Source organism: Rhinolophus sinicus, chromosome 3 (genome assembly GCF_057876585.1).
Source record: "Rhinolophus sinicus isolate RSI-liver-muscle chromosome 3, RSI-T2T, whole genome shotgun sequence".
Classification (NCBI taxonomy): domain Eukaryota; kingdom Metazoa; phylum Chordata; class Mammalia; order Chiroptera; family Rhinolophidae; genus Rhinolophus; species Rhinolophus sinicus.
This window is the reverse complement of record NC_142503.1, coordinates 176468333-176490904: the sequence shown is the minus strand read 5'-3', so window position 1 is coordinate 176490904 and position 22572 is coordinate 176468333. Positions and strand designations below refer to the sequence as shown.

General features: G+C 40.4%; 1 protein-coding gene across 8 annotated transcripts in view; it reads right to left on the bottom strand.

The window, feature by feature from the left end:
• RGS6 (regulator of G protein signaling 6) overlaps positions 1 to 22572 on the bottom strand; it is a 466453-nt gene that overhangs the window by 138393 nt on the left and 305488 nt on the right. For all 8 annotated transcript variants that reach the window (XM_019733353.3, XM_019733355.3, XM_019733349.3 and 5 more), the window contains exon 3: positions 11892 to 11991. In XM_019733353.3, the coding sequence (XP_019588912.1) occupies positions 11892 to 11991 (100 nt within the window). The remainder of the gene's footprint in view (positions 1 to 11891; positions 11992 to 22572) is intronic.

The window sequence follows — 22572 nt, the reverse complement described above, 5'->3', positions numbered from 1 at the left end:
AAAAATATCCAAACCATGTCCCCTCCAGTCTTGCCCTTAGCTCTAAATTTCTCACTGATCCCCTGGGAACTGAAAGGAAAGGAGGATTCCAGGATATACTACACATCTGACACCTGGGGCAAATCACTTTTAACACCTTCTCCTTACTGACAATAACCAATAAATAAACTTTAATAAAACAGGTACATCTGCAAAAGGACCATTTAGGTTAATCAGTAACAATGTGCCATTTTCTTGATTTGCTGGTTTTTTGTTTTGTTTTTGTTTTCTTTTCAAACCAAAAAATTGACAAAACAGAATAAATTTCATTTTTAAAGCTATTTCTGAAATTCAGTACGTATTTTATGCATGAACTGAAACTTATGTTTACCAAACAAAAATATCATACCTTGTAGTTTTTACTGTTTTCAATTTCAATTACAAAATTTAAATAAAAATATAAACTCCAAGTGGTCACACAGAATGACAGAAGTGAAATAACCTAAATTCTGTTTCTTCTTCTTTACAATCCATATACTATCAGTGTATACTTTAACCTATCATTGAAATAGTGCCATAGAGGCCCGAGACATAAGCTGCACCTACCGTGTTTCCCCGAAAATAAGACAGTGTCTTATATTAATTTTTTCTCCAGAAGACAGATTAGGGCTTGTTTTCAGGAGATGTCATCCTGAAAATTCACGCTAGGGTTTATTTTCTGGTTCGGTCTTATTTTCGGAGAAACACGGTAATTCTAAAGTTTATAACACTTTCTCTCAAAATGAGTGCATAAGTAATTAAAATGTGATGATTTGAAGCTTACATGCATATTATTATAACTCAACAGTAATGTAGCAATTAAGAACTCCTAGACCAACAAAATAGCTTGAGGGAAGAGTATTTAACACCAACATTATTTAGAACTGCATGGGGACAACATAAAGCAGAATGACTTTTATTCAGTTTTCATATTTCTTTAAAATTCTCTACAGACATGTCCCCCCACCTCCTAGCCTCCTTAATGCCTGCATTTGGAGTGGATGGCTCCCACAGCCCTGCCCTTGGTTCTCCAAGAATTAATGACCTTCCTTGGGAAGGAGTGCAACAAAAGGAATTAGGTGAGAGAACCTGGTAATGAAGGTGAAGTTCCCTGCTTTTTTCCTTCACAGTCTTGCTTAGAGCTGGCCATGGGACCTACTGTGTTTTCCCGAAAATAAGACCGGGTCTTATATTAAGTTTTGCTCCAAAAGATGCGTTAGGGCTTATGTTCAGAGGATGTCATCCTGAAAAATCATGCTAGGGCTTATTTTCCGGTTAGGTCTTATTTTCGGGGAAACACAGTATCAAGGGAGGGTGTCAGCTCCATAAAGCAATGTTACCTGTTTAAGGCTGTTAATAAGAGGAATATGTGATAATTGGGTAATAACTAGGGAGAAGTCAGATGGGTCACGTTGCAGGTCTGTTTACAGAAGTTTGAAACACACAACACCCAAAGTAAGACAGCCTGTTTGAAAATACAAAAGCTTGAATGGTTTTCAATGGCCTCCTTTCGGCTACAAGCCCGAAGTTAGATTTATGAGGCAGGGTATAATCCCAAAGCATAGCAAAATCAAATTCATCTTCTAAAAGTAAATGTGTTCATTTAGCTCCATCTCATGATATATTTTTATTTCATATTGCTTAAAAATCTCAATCTCTCTCTCTCCCCCATCCACACACATCCACACACACTTGTGTATGCATACATAACTTTTACATGATTGTAATTATATTATGTGTATATACTGAAGATAGCTGTAAACGGAAATATTTTCATTGTGAAATACATCATATATAAACACACACACACACACACGGAATGTCCATCGATAAAGAAAATGTGGCAGTCATAAAAAGGAAGGAAATCACGGCATTTGTAACAACATGGATAGACCTTGAGGGCGTTATGCTAAGTGAAATAAGTCAGACAGAAAGACAAATACCGTATGACTTCACTTCCATGTAGAATCTTAAAAACAACAACAAAAAACCGAATTCATAGATATAGAGAACAGATTGGTGGTTGGCAGAGGTGGGAGTAGCGGGTGGGCAAAATGGGTGGAAGGACTCAAAAGGTACAAACTTGCAGTTATAAAATAGAGAAGTCCTGGGGTGTAATGTACAGCACGGTGACTATAGTTTAACAATAATGCTGTATTGTATATTTGAACATGGCTAGATCTTACAGGTTCTCATCGCAAGAAAAATAATTATAACTGTGTGGTGATGTTAACTAGACTTACTGTGGTGATCATGCCACAGTATGTACAGTGAACATTGTTATACATCTGAAATAAATAGAATGTTGTATGGCAATTATATCTCAATAAAAATAAAAGGTATGAAGTACAGATATATTTAATGCATAGTTATCACCATGCAATTCTAAACAATGCTGGTGTTAAATACTATATAATGATAATGAAATTGACCCACTGGCTAGTAAGGGTGATACCAGTGCCTTTACAATTCCACACGCCCCTACCTCTCAGCACTTCTTGCTCTTTACCTAGTCCCTCTCTTCAAGTTTCTTTCTTTACCCCACAAGAGCTATGATCTTTTTTTTCAGTGTTTGTAGATTTAGTTTTATATTATTTTGTTTAGGACTTTTTTTCATCTATGTTTATGAAAGAAATTGGGCTGTAACTTCCCTATGTCATATGGGCAGTATCTAGGTTGGGTATTAAGGCTGAATTAATCTCATAGAATGAGTTAGAGAATGATCTGTCTTTTTTCTATTATTTCTAAAAGTTTATTTGAGATTGAATTTGTTTCTCAAATGTTTGCACAAACTATACGCAAAAATTTTGTTTGTAGGGATATTTTAAAGCATTCATTAAAAGGCTATACATCCGGGGGAAGCTGGTTAGCTCAGTTGGTTAGAGCTCAGCGCTCTTAACACCAAGGTTGCCGGTTCGATACCCCCATGGGCCACGGTGAGCTGTGCCCTCCACAACTAGATTGAAAACAACTACTTGACTTGATGGGTCCTGGAAAAACACACTTAAAATAAATAAAAGTTTAAAAGAAAAAATGGTTATACATCCAATACCCTCTATTTCTTTAAGAACATTAGATTAAATACATAAAATTTGCAGATATTGCCCAGTTTGGTCCTACAAAAATGGCAATTTCATGTGGTCTGACCTAACAATTATTCTGTACCTGTGTATGATAATTCCAACATTTGCTATCTCTGTGGGTTGATTTCTGCTGCTTGGTTTTTCTGCTGACTTTCACTCACATAGGTTTGTTTTCTTATATTTCTAGTGATTTTCGTTTTTTTCAGGGAATATTTGAGGTCCATATTTAAAGTGTGTTCCTTCAGATATGAGCTTTGATTGCTTCTGCCAGGTACCTGGTGGCAGTGCTAAAATAGAGAAACTATATATATATATATATATATATTTTTTTTTTTTTAAGATTTTGTTGGGGAAGTGAAACAGGACTTTATTGGGGAACAGAGTGTACTTCGGGAACTTTTCCAATTCAAGTTGTTGTCCTTTGAATCTTAGTTGTGGAGGGTGCAGCTCAGCTCCAGGTCCAGTTGCCATTGTTAGTTTCAGGGGATGCAGCCCACCATCCCTTGCAGGAGTTGAACTGGCAATCTTGTGGTTGAGATTCCACACTCCAACCAACTGAGCCATCTGGCACTGGCCCATGTGGGAATCGAACCAGCAGCCTTTGGAGTTAGGAGCACGGAGTTCCAACTGCCTGAGCCACCAGGCCAGTCCAAGAAACTGTATTTTTGCTTGGCTGTTTTGGACCACATGCGTTTTGGCGAGACACACCAGCAAGGAGAGACTTAGGATTTGGGATTAGGAATTATCTAGGGAGATTCCCTCCCACTCCCCTTTTCTTTCACTCTAACACTAACCAAGACTAAAAGAAGTATCCATCCCATCATCTCCTTTTCTGAGGCCCATTTCACTCTGGTTCACCAGTGATGGCACTCCCCTCAAGGGTCTCTGAAGTGACTGTCTCCCTCTCAGTTTTGTTTCTTGACATCCACGTGCATGAGCTCTTAAAATTCAGGCTCTGGACTACCCAGGATGGACAGAGGTCCTCTAAGAAAAGGCTGATCTAATACTAGTTGACTTTTCCGGATTCTCACTTTCCAGTTTACAGCTTTTGAAGGTTTCGCTTACTTACTCACCAGGTCAGTGCTCTGTACCAAAGAGTGTGCTTCTGGCCTCCAGTTGGTTGTACGGCCAGAAACCGAAGGCGCAAGTTCTTTTTGTCACTAAGCATTATATCCAGTTTATTGAACAATATGAACTCAATGAGGCACAAGCATGAAGTGATTTTACTTTTCCCTACTCACTGTCCTCAAACATGGAAAGTCAAATCTCCTTTGTCCTTGTTTAATGAGGTCTTGGGCAGACCCTTTAGCTTTCGGGTCACTTGCAATTAGTTCAGTTTAAACTTTAAATCTCAACCTAATTCTTATTTTTTTCTCCCCTACCAGCCCTGTCCAGAGGGTCTTGGTGGGACAGGGTGAGCTCTGCTCCATTTCTCCTTTCTGTACCTCTTCTTCAATCTCCATAGAGATCCTTCCTTGAGCTTCCAGGGGTCACAGGGGTCCTGGGGGTCTCAGTATTCCATATCTTTCTCCTTGGGCATCATACCACTCTATGGTCCCTATTTACCATTCAGTGTGGGCTGCCCCATCTAGCCTTTTCGTTTCAAGAAGCAGACATCATTCTTGGTTCACATACCTCCACAAACTCAAAAAGGTATCTACCAAGCTTCCCATGACCTTCACCATATTTTTCTTCCTGGTGGAAGAAAGAAGGAAGTTCTATGGATTCAACAGCTTTGCAAGGATTTAGTTAGGGAGAGGATTCAGTGTGGCCCCTTGGTGGCACCCCTAATCATCACCAGTGGTTCTCTTGGATCCTCAAGTGGTGTAGAGGGAAGAAATACTTGGGTGAGGGAATGTTGTTTAGGAAAACTCATGAACAATGACTCTGTAGAGTGCCCTCTTTGGACTCCCCAACCTACTCTTCACCCCAGCAGTTGGCTTATTTATCAGGAGAAAGATGGGAGTGTTTTAGATAATACTGATAGTCAATAAGTGCTAGCTATGATGAACTCAACAAATGTTGCTGTCATGAATTCTCAGGAAAATAATACAGGGTAGAACTCTGCGGAAGATCCTGAGTCAATAATACCGTCCTTGTATCTAGAAAATGGTGTCTTAGAACCCAAAACTAGATTAAGTGTTATAATCCAAATTTGATATAAAAATAACTTCAAATTTCCTCCAGTGGCAACTGAGGGTAGAATTAGGCTTTATATGTGCTGAATGTACCTTATTAAAATCAGTATGTTTAAGGGGAAAAAAAGCCTTCATGGATGACACCACCACACATTGTAAATTTGGTTTTAAAAATGTTTTGTATGTGATACATACCATAATTATTTTAAAATGCCAGTAAAAATGTTTTGTGTTTCCATAAGTTTACCTGGTACCACTGTACTGAGTAGAACAGAATGACAAAATCAACTGTACAAGGAGCTAAGCTGAAAATTAATGTTCTCCACGTTCACAATCTTTGCATCGACTTCCTACCAGCAACGTGATTTGCCGGAGTCTTCCTACCAGGCACAAATCTAGCCACGCTAATGTATAGAATTCTGCGCTATAACAATTAATTCAATGAAATCAATAGTCATCTCAGCTGATCTACTACCCCTTGTTATAGGGCATGGTACCCACACTAGTTTCCTGGTTCTTTCCTTTAAAAAGACTCAGTGACCCTGGGTCAGTTATAATAAATCTGGACTTCATTCTCTTCTTAAGTTTTATCTCACTCTGAAACAGACTTTCTAATCGAAGTATTTACAAAGAAATTCTACAGCCCAAATTTGATGGCTGTGTTGTATATCTTCACTTTTAATAAATGAGCTGTCTTTTCCTTCTTTCATTCTACTTAGCATTTCTTCTCGAAGGGAAATAAAATCAAACAAGAAAAAATGTTGAAAAGATGAATGAATGTGACACTTAGAGTATGATTTTAATGGCCAAGAATATCAGAGTTATGCCTTTTTCTTTCACAATATAACTCGACAGGATTTCAGGATGTCGTTACAAAAATGAACCTCATCAGAAGTAAAAATGAACCGCATGCATTTAAAGAAAATGTGTTATAGTAAAGTTATATTTGTTAAGGGAAACACAGCATAGTCAGTATTTAATTAAGCATTATCTTTTTCAAAATTGGCCCCTCAAAGGCTATATCCTTATTTCGATCAGTACTGGCTGTGCTACAAATGTTTTTGAAATCCTCTTTGGAAATAAACTGATGAGCCAGTTTATAAGGACAACAAGAAAACCAGCTTCATTTATTCAGTCCTACCTTATTTAAACCAAAACTAGCACTTCATACTGACAACTGAAATTTCTTAGACCTTATTCATCAAACTGACTTCAAATTACTGTTTATAAAAAAGAAAACTTAAAAAAAAACTTTTTAAAAATCATGAAACATTTCATATAAATATGTACTGTTTAAACTATGTAAAGAAAACATTCACGTTACTACCGTATATGAAGGTTAAAAACATTTCTCCAACATTCCAGGAGTTCCTTGAATATATTATCCCAAACACAATACACCCTGTCCTTTAGAGGTAAATGGTAGCCATTTCCATAATTTTCCCGTCATTTTGTCATCTATTATATATCCCTCGATACTATCATTCCATAGTTTGTTTTTGAATTTTATATAAATGAAATTATCCGGTATCTATCCACCTATAATTTGCCTTCTCTTGCTCAATAAATTGTTCATGAGATACATCTAATGCAAGGGTAGGCCAACTATGGCCTGCAACCTATTTTGTGAATAGTTTGGCTCACATAGCCTACCTATGATATTTGCCACTGGCTTTAACAGAAAGTTTTCCAGCCCCTGAGTTGGATATATTACTTGACTCAATTTGCTAATATTTTGTTTAAAATTCTGCAATTATTTTCATGAGAGACACTGTATTGTGGTTTTCCTGTAATGTCTTGGTCTATTTTTGGTATCAGAATAATCTTAGCTTCATACAAGATCTGGGAAGTATTATTACCTTATCAGTGTAGAACTAGTATTATTTCTTTTTTTATATCTTTAATATAATTTACCTAGGAGGTCAATTAGAACTATAGTTTCGTTTGTGGGGAAATTTTTAACTATGAATTCCATTCCTTTAAGTAGGTATAGTTCTATTCAATTTGAAAATTCTTCATATATCAGTTTTGGTAATTTGTGTTTCAAGGAAGTTTTACTTTTCATTTAAGCTGTTAAATTTGTTGGCATATGTTGCTTTGTATTGAATTTTAGATTGACAATTAGATAATCTGGGCAGATACTGAAACTAGAGGGTTCAGAGCCTAGGCCCATGAGGATGCCCTGGGATCTGTATTTTTAACCAACTACCCATGTGATTCTCATGTTCAGGGAGAATGCTTCAGACACCTGTAAGGAATTGTCCCAATTCAAGAGTCCATAATTTTCTGCGTAAAGTAATAGAAGCAGCATTGCAATGAGAGCAATGAATCCAGATTCTATCTTGGTTCTGTCCCTAACAAGCTGCGTGATTTTTGAGCACATTACATTGTGTCTCTGGGACTCAATTTTTCCTGTCTGCAAGAATAAGTGAGACTAGATGTATCTTATGGCTCTTACATGCTAGGAATTTGTGTTTCTGAGGGTGGCCTGGAAGAAACTAATCTTTAACATCCCTGGAAAATTCTTCATGACATTCAGGTGATGGAGAATTATTCTTGAGTAACTGTTTATGACAGATGGGCAAGGCCATGCAACCTGGCTGGGTTCCTGGAATTGGCAAGCACTAGGCCCAGGATATGTCTATCACATGTAGGACAGGTGGGAAGTGGATAGGGCTGGCAGGCTGGAAGTTAGAAACTCAGAAATCTCACCATCTTGGCTCCAACCACCATCTTTGTTACCTACTTACTATTCAAAAAAGAGGCCTCAGGAGGCTGTCCTGAAAAGTGAGTGGTAAGGTGACCATGACGTGCCCTTTTTGTGTGCACCTTGCTCAGAAATACCAAGCCTCTGGAAGGTGAGATGGGTTGGTAAGGATTTTCATTTCTTATGAATGAGTTTTCCCCTCAAAAAGCCAATGAGGCTTGGCCTTTGATCTAATGTTGGGTTCTCCTTTGTTCCCTACTTTCTTCTTCTCTCTCCAATTCTCCATCTATGTTCCCTAAGGGTCATTTATTTGCTAAGCCTCACCTCTTACAGCCCTTAATTTTTCACTTCTGAGGAAGGGATTGTGTTCTAATGGATAATCTCTTGTGTTTGATCTTCTAAATATATCCATTCCCTATCTCAGCACAGTACTCCTTGGGCTGGCCTTCCCGATCCCAAGATGTCTAACCCACAGGTGAACCTATGAGCATCCCTCCACTCTCTTCATCCTAGCAACATCATGAATTCACCTATGAGTTCCCATCTGAGAGGTGAAGATAATTTCCTGATGTCGGCAGGGAAATTTCAAACTCAAAATCATAGAATATAGGGGTGGTTATCTCAGGCTAGGTAGGGGATAGAGTAGTACATAGCTTGCAGAAGATGTACAAATTTTGGTACCCGGTCACGTCCCTGGAATCACCTGCCATTTAGGATCTGATGACTCCCAAATCCACGTCTTTTATAGAAAATGTTCTCCAGAACTTCAGTCCCTTACTTCCAAATGTCTTCTAGACAGGTCACCTAAGCGCCCCTTCAAAACCTCCAACTCAACATGAGTTTTCAACATGGCTTTTCAGCAGGGCTACTTCCTGCAGATTAATGTTATTCTCAGCTTTCCAACTGACTGTCTAATAGGTTCCTAAAATTTAACATGTCTAAAATAGATCTTTTGATTTCTTACACTTGAGCTAAACCAACCAACCAACCAACCAACCAACCAACCAACCAACCAACCAACCAACCAGCCAACCAACCAGCCAACCAACCAAAAGACAAACCCTCTGCACAATTCACTGTCTTCCTCATCAAAATTACTGACAATTCCATTCTTCTAGTCACTCAAGCCCAAAATCGTAGAGTCATCATCGATTCCTATTTTTCTTTCATAGTCTACATACGATCTATCTCCAAATACTATTCTGCCTTTGAACTTGAATTGGAATCTGACCACTTCACGTATCATCAGTGCCGAGCGCCTAGTCTGAATTACCACTTTTACAATAGCTCCTCTCTGGGGTTTAACCTGCCAACACCCCAGAGTATGCATAATGCATTAAAGTGATCCTATTGAAACATAAGTCAGGGCATGTAACCCCAAGCTCAAAGTCCTCCAGGAGCCTTATAATGCCCAAGAGGCTACGTGATCTAGTTCACCATTATCTGACTTCATCTCTATTATCCTTTCTTTTCTTTATTCTACTCTAGTCCCATCCTCTTAGTTCTTCAATATGCCAGAAACAAGCCTGCCCTGGAAACTTAGCACTTGCTTCTGGAATGCTCTTTCCTCAATATTCACATGATTAAACCTTTCATTTCCTTTCTATCTTTACTCAAATGATCTCAGGAAGTGCTTGCTTGGCCACTTATTCCAAAATTGCAACTCTCCTATCCCTCTTCACACTTTATTTTCCTCCTTGGCCTTTATCACAACCTAAAATTCTATAAATTTCCTTATTTATTTTGCTGTCTCCTCTATTAGAATCTAAATTCCATGAAGGCAGAAATTTTGATCTGTTTCATTTACTTCTGAATCCCCAATTCCCAACCATGCTTAGAAAACAGTAAACACTCCATAAATATTTGTTGAATGAATGACCAAGCATATTAGAAAAGAAGCAGATGGACCTTCTAGAAATACAAATAAAAGAACTGAAATTAAACACCTTAAAGCTAGATGAAAGAGAAAATTAGTTTTCAGAGAACAACACAACATCAACAAAAGAGATATACAACATGATTCATCTTATGAAACTAGCATAAATTTGACATTCAAACCAGCAAGGGAAGTAAAAAAAAAAAAAAAAATGACAGATCAATCTTGCCCATCAAAATAGATACAAAAATCTTAAACAACATTTTATCAGGCAAAATCCAGAAATGTATAAAATATATGATATATCATAGCCAATATTATGCTATAATTCCATTTACATAAATTTCAAAATTAGAGAACACCGACAATACAAGTATCCTTCATTATCCAAGTCTACTTGGTACTTGAGTTCAAACAGTGACAGTCTAAATAATCAGTTGGGATATTTATGAGTACTTCAACTGAGTGTGTGTATATGTGTTTGTGTGTGTGCATATACAATTATATATATTTTTAAGGTAACACAGAGTAATATTCTCTCTCTCTTTCTCTCTCTCTCTGTCTCTGTCTCTCTGTCTCTCTCTCTCTCTCTTTGGTGTGCTGTTCTATGAATCTTGACTTATGTATATATTCACCACCATCACCGCAATCAGGATACAGAACAGTTCTATCATTGCCCCAAATTCCCTTGTACTGTTCCTTTGTAGTCACACTCTCCCTGCAACTCCCAATTCCTGGCAACCATTGATCTGTTCTCCATCACTATAGTTTTTATTTATTTATTTTTTAGAATGTCATATAAAAATGAAATCATATAGTATGTAACCTTTTGAGACTGGCTTCTTTCATTCAGAAAAATGATTTTGAGATTCATCCACGTTGGTGCATGTATCTATAGTCCACTCCTTTTTAGTGTTGAACGTGGATGTACCACTGTTTGTTTATTCATTCACCCACTGGAAAACATTTGGGTTGTTTCTAGTCTTTGGAGATGATCACTAAAGTTGTTATAAATAGTTACAAGTTTTTGTGTGAACACAAGTTTTCATTTCTCTTGGACAAATACCTGGGAGTGGAATTACTGGGTCACATGGTAAGAATAGTTTAAATCTATAAGAAACTTCCCGAGTAGCTGCATCATTTCACCTTCCTGCCAACAATGTATGAGAGTTCCAGTTGCTCCCTAGCCTCATCATCATTTGGTATTGTCAGCATTTTTTATTTTAGCCATTCTATAGGTGTGTAGTACAAACTGAGTTCTTTGGGTTCCCAAAATTTGGAAGGCAAATGGCCAGATTTTGACAATGAGAGAGTCATCTAAAATTTTATCTTATTTTATTTGGTTATTTATTTGCATAGTAAGGGATATATGAGGTAAGACTATTTTTAAAAAGGAACAAATTTGTTAGTATAACAGTAGATAGTGGTTACCTCTGGTGAAAGGGAGGTAGATGCCATCCAGTAGGTCCACGAGGGCTCTGAGATACTGAGGATGTGTTGTTTTATGAAGCAGCATGGTGGGTACATGTGACGTGTTTTATTATTATTACTGAAACTATATCTGTGTGTTGGATACATTTCACAATTAATAATTTTAAAAGAAATATATGAGCATACCAAACACACAAAAACCCCCAAAGTAATGCAGAAAAACATTTTAAAACCACTTCTGTCAGTTCAAGTATAGTGAGTTAAAACACTTAAAAGCATTTTGTAAAATTTAGACATAGATTTTCTTAAAGCTTGTTTAAAACTAAAGTAATTTCTTTAATATTTCTGTGCTTGCTTATATCCTGTGAGCCAGATACTGATGGGTTAGTCCGTTTATTAATGAGCTTGCTATTTCCCAGAAGCCTCAACCCATACACAGAAGGGCTGGTCATAGTAAGACCGTCCTTATGATTGGCAAAGACGAGCTTCTTCCTAGAAACCAGGACCAGACTGAACTTTAGGAAGCATGTTGAAGGTATATCTTTACTATTCACATATTCTTAGACACTCCCCAGGTCACCCAATTTTTCAGCAACCTTTTCCTGTTACCACCAAAACCTTATAAGGACAACATTTACCTGTGACAACACTTGGGATTTTGGAGAGAAAGCTCTTGACTGTTCTGATGGGCACACCTCCTGTCTTGTCATCTTGCATCTTTGTAATAATGTCTTCAATCTGAAAAAGGTTAAAGAAAAGAAGTGTTATTGTCTCCCACAAAATAATGGTAAATGGTACCTTTACAAACAGCCCAAATGTGGGAACCTGGATGCCAACAACAGCTGTCAGGAAAAGCTTCCACCCTGTCAGTCAACAGACACAGTAGCAGGACCTGCTGTGGACCACGTGCTGGGGGTGGGGAGGTTAAGGGTTGTATGCAAGAGCCTAAACCATGGTCTGTAAGGAACAGCCCCCAGTTCCACAAGGTAAGGAAGGAGAAATACACTAGGCTTCTTCATGGGATGCCGCATGTAATTCAATATGCATGTGGTGAAATTTCTCCTCTTTCCCAAACTGGGTTTATATATAGTTTGTTTGAACCGTATGAAATTTCCATGTTCAATTTCAAAAAATGGCAACTTTCTACCGTTTAATCTCATATATTAACATACTGCTATCAGGAAGTATGGGCAGGGCTGTCTTTGGGACAAGAGAAAGACGCAGCCAGAGTCACATAGGAGAGAAAAGAAAAAAAGACGATAAATGAAGACGTGGAAAGCTGTGGTCTGGAGAAGCTGGAGGTCCAGGCTCAGTGGCTGTGAGTGCTGGTGTAAAGGTGGTCAAGTTGAGCCAGGGCTCTGATGGAGCAAGGACAGGATCCTTTCCTTTTGGACTAAGGAAGACCACGCTATCAGGAGAAAGACCGTGGTGGGCTGTGGCCTGGAGCCAAGTGAAATCTTATGGATGAAACAAGATACTATCTACATATAGTGAAAACAGAACAGAGAGAGGGGATGGACTACCAACGATACAGATACCTAAATTGGAAAACCTATCTGTGGCTAAGAATTTATAAGCCCGATGTAATTTCCCAGGCAGAAATCTTCAGAAGAGAATATAGAAGAATCTGTAACAAGGACAGAAGTCTTTTTGTTTGGGGAGTGGACAAGGAGGAGGGCAACTGAAAAAGGGGAAAATATTTTGTTTAGTTTTCTCACACATTTTGTTTCCCTGAGAAACAGAATATCTTCGAAACACCAGGATGGGTTCCCTGAGTGCTTCCATAACAGACTCACATAATTGTAAGTCTAGAAATGTAAAGCTGTGGCTCACCTAGTCTAGCATACTAGTAATGTAATTTGAGCATAAATTTCTTAAAGTTACATGACTAACAACTTGTTTGAAAGAAATAACTTGCTAGAGACAAAGTTAGGATACGGCATAACTTAATAATAATAATATACAGTAAGTAAAATATATTAAGAAATTATTTTGTGCTAAGTACTATTCTAAATATTGTACACATATTATCCTATTTAATCCCCATGAGTACTTCATAAGCTAGATTCCACTGTTATCTTCATTTTCAGGTAAAGAAACTAAGATTTAGTGAGGTTAAGTTGTGACAACAAATAACCCTGAAAATCACAATGGCTTAATAAAGCCAAGTGTCTTTCTCTCTCACACTACCAGTCTGTCCCCGGTCACCAGGGGGACTCTGTCTATTGTAGTTACTCTGGGACCCAGGCTGATAAAGCAGCCACCATCTTGAATGTTCCTGGTCATTGCGCTAGAGAGACAAGAGAGAGAGTTCTGGAGAATCTTGCACTGTTTATTAAAGTTATAGCCCAGAAGTTACATAGAACACAGTTGCTCACAATTCTTTGGCCAGAACTAGTTGCATGGCACCACAAAGGAGCCAAAGGGTCCAGTTTTCTGGGTGCCAGGAGGGGAGGGGAAAACTGACCACCTGTGAGTAGCATCAACGCCCACCACAGAGGTTAAACAACCTGCCCAAGGTCACACAGCTACCCAGTCGTGGATCTGAGTTTAAACCTAGCTGCAGACTTCAAAGCTCAGGCTTCTAATCCCTGGGCTGCTCTGCCACCCAGTAAGATTCCCAGAAAACCAGCCAAGCAGGGAGACTAAGCTCCTGACCCTTTAGACAGTGGATGGATGTATCATGCTAGGAAAAAGGGTCATTCTCTGGAGATGTGCATTTTGTTAAATGACAGGAAAAGAAGGATTTCCATCCACATTCATGTTAATAGTCTCAGCTAATGCTCTGCTTTCTATCCTCTAAAGTCAACCCAACTATTCAGAGTAGTTTAAATATTACTTACTGATAGTCAAGGAGAATTATTCCTAGAAAAATGGACATATTTTCAAAGTAATCTATGCTTTTGATCTAGTGTGCTATCCGAAACCAGACATATGAGTTTTATTGCTTTTTATGAAATGGGCTGAATATCCTGGGGGAATTGGAGGGAAGCCAATATACCAATTCAGTTAGATCCCTGACTTGTCAATAATTTCTAGTGTCTGCTGATATGAGCTGGATTTAAAGATTGGCTATGCAGAGGAAGTCTTCATGATTCTCTTCTCCTTTTCTTCGTTTAGTTGCTTCATCACACCACTAAATCTTTATTATTATTATTATTATTATTATTATTATTATATAAGTTTTGGGTATCTACCATTATAATTCGACATCTGGCTACCCAACTCTTCAGCAACCCCAGTGTTGTCATTCCCTGTTGCCACCAAAACCTTATAAGGAGAATGTTCACCTGTGACAACATTGGGGATTTTGGAGAGAAAGCTCTTGACTGTTCTGATGGGCACATCTCCTGTCTTGTCATCTTGTATCTTTATGATCCCACAAGACCTATCTTCTTATATTGGCCTACAATGTACCAAGACATATGTCACTCATCAGAGGTCAGAGCTGGATCAAAAGGACAATCCCTTTATCTGACCAGGAAGGGGTTACATTTCAGCAATAGTTTGCAACATCACAGGTGGGGAAGAATGTTTCATTGGCCCCCCAGGTTTGGAATCCTCCATAGTATTACTATCAGCCCAAATCCCGGTCCTGGTCTCATGGTTGGCAGAGCATCTGCCCCTTGACTTTTGGGTTTGGCCATGTGACTTGCCTGGCTAATGGGATGTTATTGACAGTGATATGAATAGAGGCTTTCAGTGTACCTGCATGGTTAGGATTTTGGGGCACAGTCCACTGCAAAATCAGCTAATAATACTATCTCTGAAATTTTTTTGTCATGATTTCTGGAGAAATGCTATGTAAGAGTACAGGCCTACCAAAAAAATCAAAAGTGGGCTCTCAGGAGCTTCTACAAATTATAATGACAAACTTTTTCAGAATATCTATATTATGATCAAAACTGTCCTAGGTATTTTTGATAAATTAATAATCAATCATTTATTTCTCAAAAGTTATTTTTCTTAAAACTTATTTAGTAAAGATGTCGAAATTGAGGCTCAGAAAGGTTAAGTGATTTATTCAAGGACACAGAGCCAGTAAATGGCAAAGTCAGGATTCTTATCCAAGTCTCCCAGACGCCAATGTGAAGCTCTATCTATGACATCTAAGTATTATCGTTCTATGCTCAACCAGTGCCTGCTTTTCAGATACAGGCATTTAATAGTGTTTGCATTGAAGGGAAAGTTTCACTTAGTCCTAAGGGAGTAGAGAAGGAAACAGAGAAATTAATCCAGATAATCAGATTATCAAGCATCTCAGGATTGATTTCAGCCCAGTGACTACTGATGTCTCGCTGCTCAGTGTTCTCTCTCTTTGTCCCAAGGGCTTGGTGAGATTGATCTTTTCCTGATAGAGCACAGCTCCTGGGTTGGGAACAGGGTGATGGGGAGGTATATACTTATATTTTCTTGATTGTTCAGTTCCATCTAACTTCTGGCACCTTTTGTTCCTGAAGAAGAGCAACATGGGTTCCCTGACATGCTTTAATATGAAGTTCTGTATCATGGGGAGCACTTTGGACCTAAGTTTCACTGTGCCAATCAATTAGCAGGTGGCGCTTATCTGACAGCTAAGCGATGCAGAGAAACTACTGGGCCAGCTCGGCTGGTTCTGCCTAGATGGGTCCCAATGACCAGGATGCCCTTTTCCAAGAAGCTCAAAGCTCAACACTGACATGCAGGTACAACAGTCTTCTAAACAGGAGGAGAAATGGAAATCATTACACCATAGGGTGGGTTTTCTTTGAAAAGAGGAATATTAGGAGATGGTAGACATAATTCACTGAAATAACCACGCGATATAAGAGAGAGTAAGGAGAAGCAATCCTCTCTTTTCAAACTGAAGCCACAGCAGGACAGTAGGAAGAACGCTGCTCTGAGGTCTGAGAGAAATGCTAGCCTCAGCTTCACTGACTCGCTGTGTTGACCTTGGAGAAGTTACTTAACCTCTCTGGACTTCACTTCCCTCATCTCTATAGCGATAGGCCGGGTTGCTACACTAATATTTCTAGTTCTAAAACATGAGAGACTTGTCTGACATGACAAATGCAAAGCTGTGTCAGCGAGGAAAGAGTAGGAAAGGTGATCAGACCTCAGTGTTCCCATTCCCCATGTCGCCCAGGTGCCAGGTGGATCCATGCAGAACACTTCGTTGTGCTAAGAGGTGCAAGGTGGGGGAATGGCACTGGGCAGCACCAGGGAGTTTTGATGTTTTGAGAAATCATTTTGGACAAATGGCATCGGAAGCCAGACTGAGACATGATCCAAAGAGGCCCTGACACTGCTCCATCTTGACTCGCCCCATGCCTGCTCATCTCTGCTTGGACAGATGGCTCTCCTAACAGCAATGACAAAGGGCCAATGTTAGTGTTGTTTGTGCAAATCAATTATTTAATGAACTAATTTAGTTATCTCCTCCAATTTTTCCTCAGTGGAAGACTAAAAATCTTTAAGAATAGGCAAACTTTGTTGCCATCATTAACAAGAAAAAGAAATCCACCATAACTTCAGCAGAGAAGGCCGGGTATGCCTCAGGCAGGAAGGTCTTTTTTATTGAAGCGTTTCATCTTGAGTTTGCAATCAGTTGCCTATTTCTAGCTACTAATGACTGTCACTTCAGCTCCTGCATTTCATTAAAGACCCCTTCTGTTTTGGTGTCTGTGAATGAGTGAAAATGACTCTTTGGACACATCTTACCAGCCTGGAGGCAGAAGTCAGAGCTGGCAAATGATAATCATATTTCTTCACCCAAAATGTTCACACTTCACTGAGCATCCCCTGTCCCATATGTGTTCCATAAGATCAAGCCATTTCTCATGTTTAGTTTAAAAAACACAGCACACTGCTATTCTCAACTTGTAAATGTACTCAGCTTCATTTACTGGCTTAGTGGACATTTACTGAGCACCTACAAAGTGCCAGGCACTGTTCTAATTTCCATGGTAACAGAAAGACAAAATCTGGTAAAAGACAAAATCTGTTCCACTTCATCACGGACTAAAAGTTTTCAGAAAGATTCAGGGATCTAGGCTCACAATGAAGGATGTGTTGGAGACAGCAGAAACAAATCCTAGTTCTAAGAAAATTAGAAGGTGAAACACTAAGGAATACCACTTTCAGAGATCCTCAGAAGCAGAACCGTCAAAGACTCCCTCCCTTTTTCATCATTCCACTCAAAGGACTGAGACTGATTTCAGTGGCAGGAAGGAATTTTCAGGTTCCTTGTGCTAGCTGCAACAAAGGTTGAAATGCCAATTAATTTGTTTTTAGTTAAACTTACTTTTGAATCAGTCTCAGTCTGGAATGCTTTGGGATAGACAAATTTTTAAAAATTCAACTTCCAAACATGGGGGATTATTCTTGCCACGTAACAAGCAATCTGTATGTGGGTGGCTACTGGCATGACTGTAGATACTTAATTCTATATGAGTCATTGCCTTAGCCTTTCTCTCATGGTTGCCAGATAGCTGCCCCAGCTCCAGGCATCACTTCCATGTTAAAGAACAAGAAAGGTGGAAAGAAGGTGGGAGAGTTGGTACAGCTATACTTGTTCCTGTTATCCAGAAAAGCATATTCCTTCCCAGCAGATCCCAACAGATCTTTGCTCTAGTCTCATTGGCCAGAACAGGCTAACATGGCTACATGTAGCTGCAAAGGAAGCTGGAAAGAGGGAATTTAGTTTTTACAGCCTCTACACCACATGGAAGCATGGGAAGAGGAGAGTGGAAATGGGGTTGGCTTAACACTGTCTACCACAGACTCTGTATGAAAGAACATTCATAAAGAACATGTTGCCATCATTAAACAGAAAAAGATATTTTGGCAGATCTTGATTCCTCTCTGATCTGTTCTCCACACTGCAGCCTGCATGATACTCTTAAAGGAAAAATATGATCATTTAATTATCCTGCTTAAAATCTGTCTGTGATTTCTCAGTGCTTATTCTGTTATAAGCTCTCATGTGACCCTCTGTCTTTTCTCTATACAAATTATCATTTTAACTTGTATTTTTCATTACTGTATTTCTCACCATTTAATCCTAATAGTAGGTTCTCAGTAAATATTTATTGAATGAATGCATCAATAGATGAATGAATGAATGACATGAGTGCTACATTGTGTTTTTTTCCTTAAGGGGGGTGCAGCTCACCGTGGCCGATGTGGGGATTGAACCGGCAACCCTGGTATTATCACCACCACGCTCTAACCAACTGAGCTAACTGGCCTCCCCTTGTGCTACCTTCTTAAAGAACTTTATCTTAGATTCCAGAATTGAATGGGATGCTTAGCATATTAGTCTTAGGGGTGGTAATTTCTGTACATTTGGTACTTACATTTTTAAGATCATTCTGCTTTGGAAATGGGTTAAATAAACACAAGTCTCAAGATTCCAGAAACCTTAACAACAATGTTCAAAGAATTGCTCCACAGGCACCCAAGTACCAGTTGAGCTCAGAGCCAGTTCCCCAAAGTTCTGTGCCTGAATTTACCAGCACAGTGCCAGGGGAGACGGATGGAGCAGACTTATTTGTTTTGTCACCTGTAGACTTATTCGTATGGTTTTGATATTACCATGTGTAGTGTTTCATAAATTACTTTCATGGGAAGCATCCCCTCCCCCATTTAACTGAAGAGAAAAGCAGGCAAAAATGATGTTCTAGGCCAGTGAACAAATGGCTTCTTGATGATACTTTCGGGGGAAGGACCTTCTGCTGAGTTTGGCTGGGATAACCCAGCCTTAGAAGGCATTGTCTCTCTTGTATGAGAATCTATTGTTTGCTTGGAAACGAGAGCAGCAGGTCCTTTGGGCAAGCGAGGGAATAAGGAATCTCTGCAAAAGGCCAGCTACAATGCAAATGAGGAAAATGGGCACTGATCAATGAAGCACTCGAGCAATGTCAGAGAAACTAAAATCTCTTTATTATAATCTCAAATTACCCTAATCTGAGTGTGCCATCTGCTGCTTACTGGGCACCATCCCTCTTTACAGACAAACACACTGATACTTAGAGAAGGTAAACTGTCCAAGGTCAAATGAGACAGGCTGTTGAATAATGAGATTATTGGTATCAAACCCAGGTGGTCTTGCTCCAGAGCTGGCTCCCAAAATCACTACACCAGCTGCCAGGGCAGCTCCTGGGGAGGCGTCAGTTCACCTAAGGCCTTAGCTGAGTGGAGGAAGATGCAGAAGATGGGGCCACATCCCATGTTAAAAAGTTTAACACACAGTATGGAAGGCAGAAGAAAGTCCCCCCAAAATATGCCCACATCTTAATCGCTGGAACCTGTGAATAGGTTACCTTACATGGCAATGGGACTTTGCACCTGGGATTAAGGCGAAGGACCTTGAAATGGGTGATTACCCTGGATCATCCAGGTAGGACCAGTCTAATCACATGAGTCCTTGAAAGATGAGGACTTTTCCCAGCTGTAGTCAGTTAGAGAGAGATGTGCCATAGAAAAGGTTCAGAGAGATGGGACTCCGCTGGCTTTGAAGAAGGACGGAGTGTCCATAAGCTAAGGAATGGGGGTGGATTCTAGATGCCAGAAAAGGCAAGGACACAGACTGATCCCACACCATCAGAATGGCATGTAGTTCTGCCAACCATTAGAAATACGGGTGAACTCTAAAACATGTTCTTGTCCCTAAGGGGCCTCCTTTTGGACCCCAATTACATGCTGGTTTCAGACATTCTCCATGGGCAGCCTGGGGAGTGGGGAAGTGGAGGGTTTAGGGGAGGGGATCGGCAAGCTGGCGAGAAAAGTGCAAGCCTTCATTTGCTGTAATGCACGTGCAGTGGAGAGAGAGAACTTCCATTTGATAACGACTTCTGACAGATAAAAAGCCTTTGCCAACATGTAGGTCATTTTGGGATGCACAGCTTTAACGGGACTAGAAATCTGGTGTGTGTGTGTGTGTGTGTGTGTGTGTGTGTGAACTTGTTACATTGTAGAGCTGGAAATAAAACAGCCGGTAGGCGGTTAGATTTGTTGCTCCACAGTAGGTAGGGAAACGAGAGCTTTTGGGGAATGTGATGGCAAAGGTGCTGGCCTCTCTGATGTCACTGGGAATGTTGGGAAGGACCCTTTCCTGCTGTCTCTAGCACACAGTGAGGGTTGCCCCACTGGGGCCCAGACCAAAGCACTTTGAAGTTTAAGCCCCCAACGCCAGCTGAAGAAAAGACAATGCACAAATCTAGCAATGCAGGGAGCGGCTGGGAGAAACATGATTTTGATAGAGGAATTGTAAAAGAGGTAAATACAGCACTGGGGACTGTGCCTGAAGACAGAAAGAAGCCACAGAGCTACCGAGTTCTGAGCATTTACAGAAGCAGGTGTGACAGTTACCCCCATCTGACTGGGAGGCAACAGCATTCTCCCAGTGACACACCGATTAGGTCCCCACCCCTCCTCTGTCTCTCCCCAAGCTGGCTGTCTTGCCCCATGGCTCAGGCTGGAGTCAGCTGTATCCCCAACTGTCCAGAGTTGAAAAAGCTTAGGAACAAAGCATCAACAATGACCGTTATTTGATTCAATTTCATGATATAAAGAGAGACTTTGTTTTCTAAATTATAATTTGCTATGAATAGCAGTCAATTTGCTGTGTATCCTCCCAGCACATCTTACTCCTAAGTGGGGTAGATGAGGTGGGGGTGGGGCTTGCGCCTGAGACCCACAATGGGGTGGAGCTCCCATGGGCCAAGAGGCAGCGTGGCCACGATGGTGAGATTCTGGTGTGAAAAGCCCTCTGCTGTGCCATCTATTAGGTGTTCTTCACACCATGGGGGTGGGCTGAGGAGTGGTTAAACTATAAAGTCCCACACAGAACTCAGCCTTGCCCCTAACCAGCTCTATAACAATGGGCAAGTCCGTATCTCAGTTTCCCTCTGCTAATTAAAGGGTTTCAGTGGCTTCTAAAATCCTCCCCAGCTCTTATAAACTCTACAACTTGATCCTTCACATCTACAGCTTGTCAGACGTCCTGTGGACACACACGGAATGCTGTTTTCCCTGAGAAAGCTTCCTTCCCAGATGTCTGAGTCTCTTACCACAGCCTCTACACCCTCCTCAACAGGAGAGGGGAGGAACTCAGCTGAACGGTGAGTACGGGCCACAGAACTGGCCCCTGGCTGCTGCTTCTCAGGAGCCGGGAGCTTGCAGAAAGTATGGCTCATCTCTGCTTCCTTCCCCCAGGAGTACAGGAACCAGGATCGTGCCCCACGGGGTGTGCCCCCCTCCTGGGGTTCCAAATCAAGGTGTCCAGTGTTGCGGTCCCAGGTTCTCCCATAGGTCAATCGCTAATAAAGGTGATTTGATCTTTTGATCTTCATCTGCCTCATTTCACTCTCTTTCTCTCTCTCATTGGTTTCAAGTGCACATGGGAACTGAGAGTGTCATTAAATGGGCTCTCTAAAACCCCAACAATAACCCTTGAGTTCACAGCGTGAGGGCAAACCTACCACCTGGACTGACACATCGCCAACTCTCTCTTTTTTTGGCAAAGATTTCAGGACTCTGCAAAACTCCTCTGTAGTTTGCAAGCCATCTGGAGCCTGTGGGAGCTTAGTTCAAGTTGTTCTCAAGGAGACCTGGTGCTGGCAATAGCTCACAGTGTCTGTCACAGTTTCCTTAGCCAAGTGGAAGTTCGGGGCCACAAACAGCACCTCCAAAGTAACTCAGGCTGAACCGTGTCTAGGCGGCCAGCAAGCCAAGGGTCCACACGGCCGCCTCTGGGTATGTAAACATAGCCCGGTCTAATGTGGGCTGACAGGCGATTTCATGCATCATTTAACTCTTTGCATTGCCGAGGAATGCAACAGAGATTAGATCATCAGAATAAATTCACATTTGTAAATGGCTTTTTTTTCCTTGAAGGAATGAAACATCGCAAACACAAACTATAAAAGAAGCATGCATCTGGATAGCCCATGGAGAAAAACAAAACTGGGTATTTGTTACAATAATAAACTGAACACACCATCCCTCTCTCTCCTCTGCCTGGGGTGAGTAGCCTTAAAGAGAGTTTCTCAAGACCAGTGCAAGGTACTCCTTGTGTTATGCTCCAAAGTGCCCAGAACCAACGAGAGAAAAGGAGGGAGAAAGAGTGAGTGGAAAGGAGAGACAGAGAACAAAAAAGGACAGTATACCCTGGACCTTGGAGTGTTGGTCTGTATGGAAACTTTTGAAGCCCCAAGTCAAAAACCCTGCCCTGCGCGAAGTGGAAATGCAGCTCTGTAGGCTATTCGGACCGACAGTCGTCTCCTACGACTGTGTCATCCTAGTCAACCCTCTGTAATAACAACTTAGCTGGGCAGT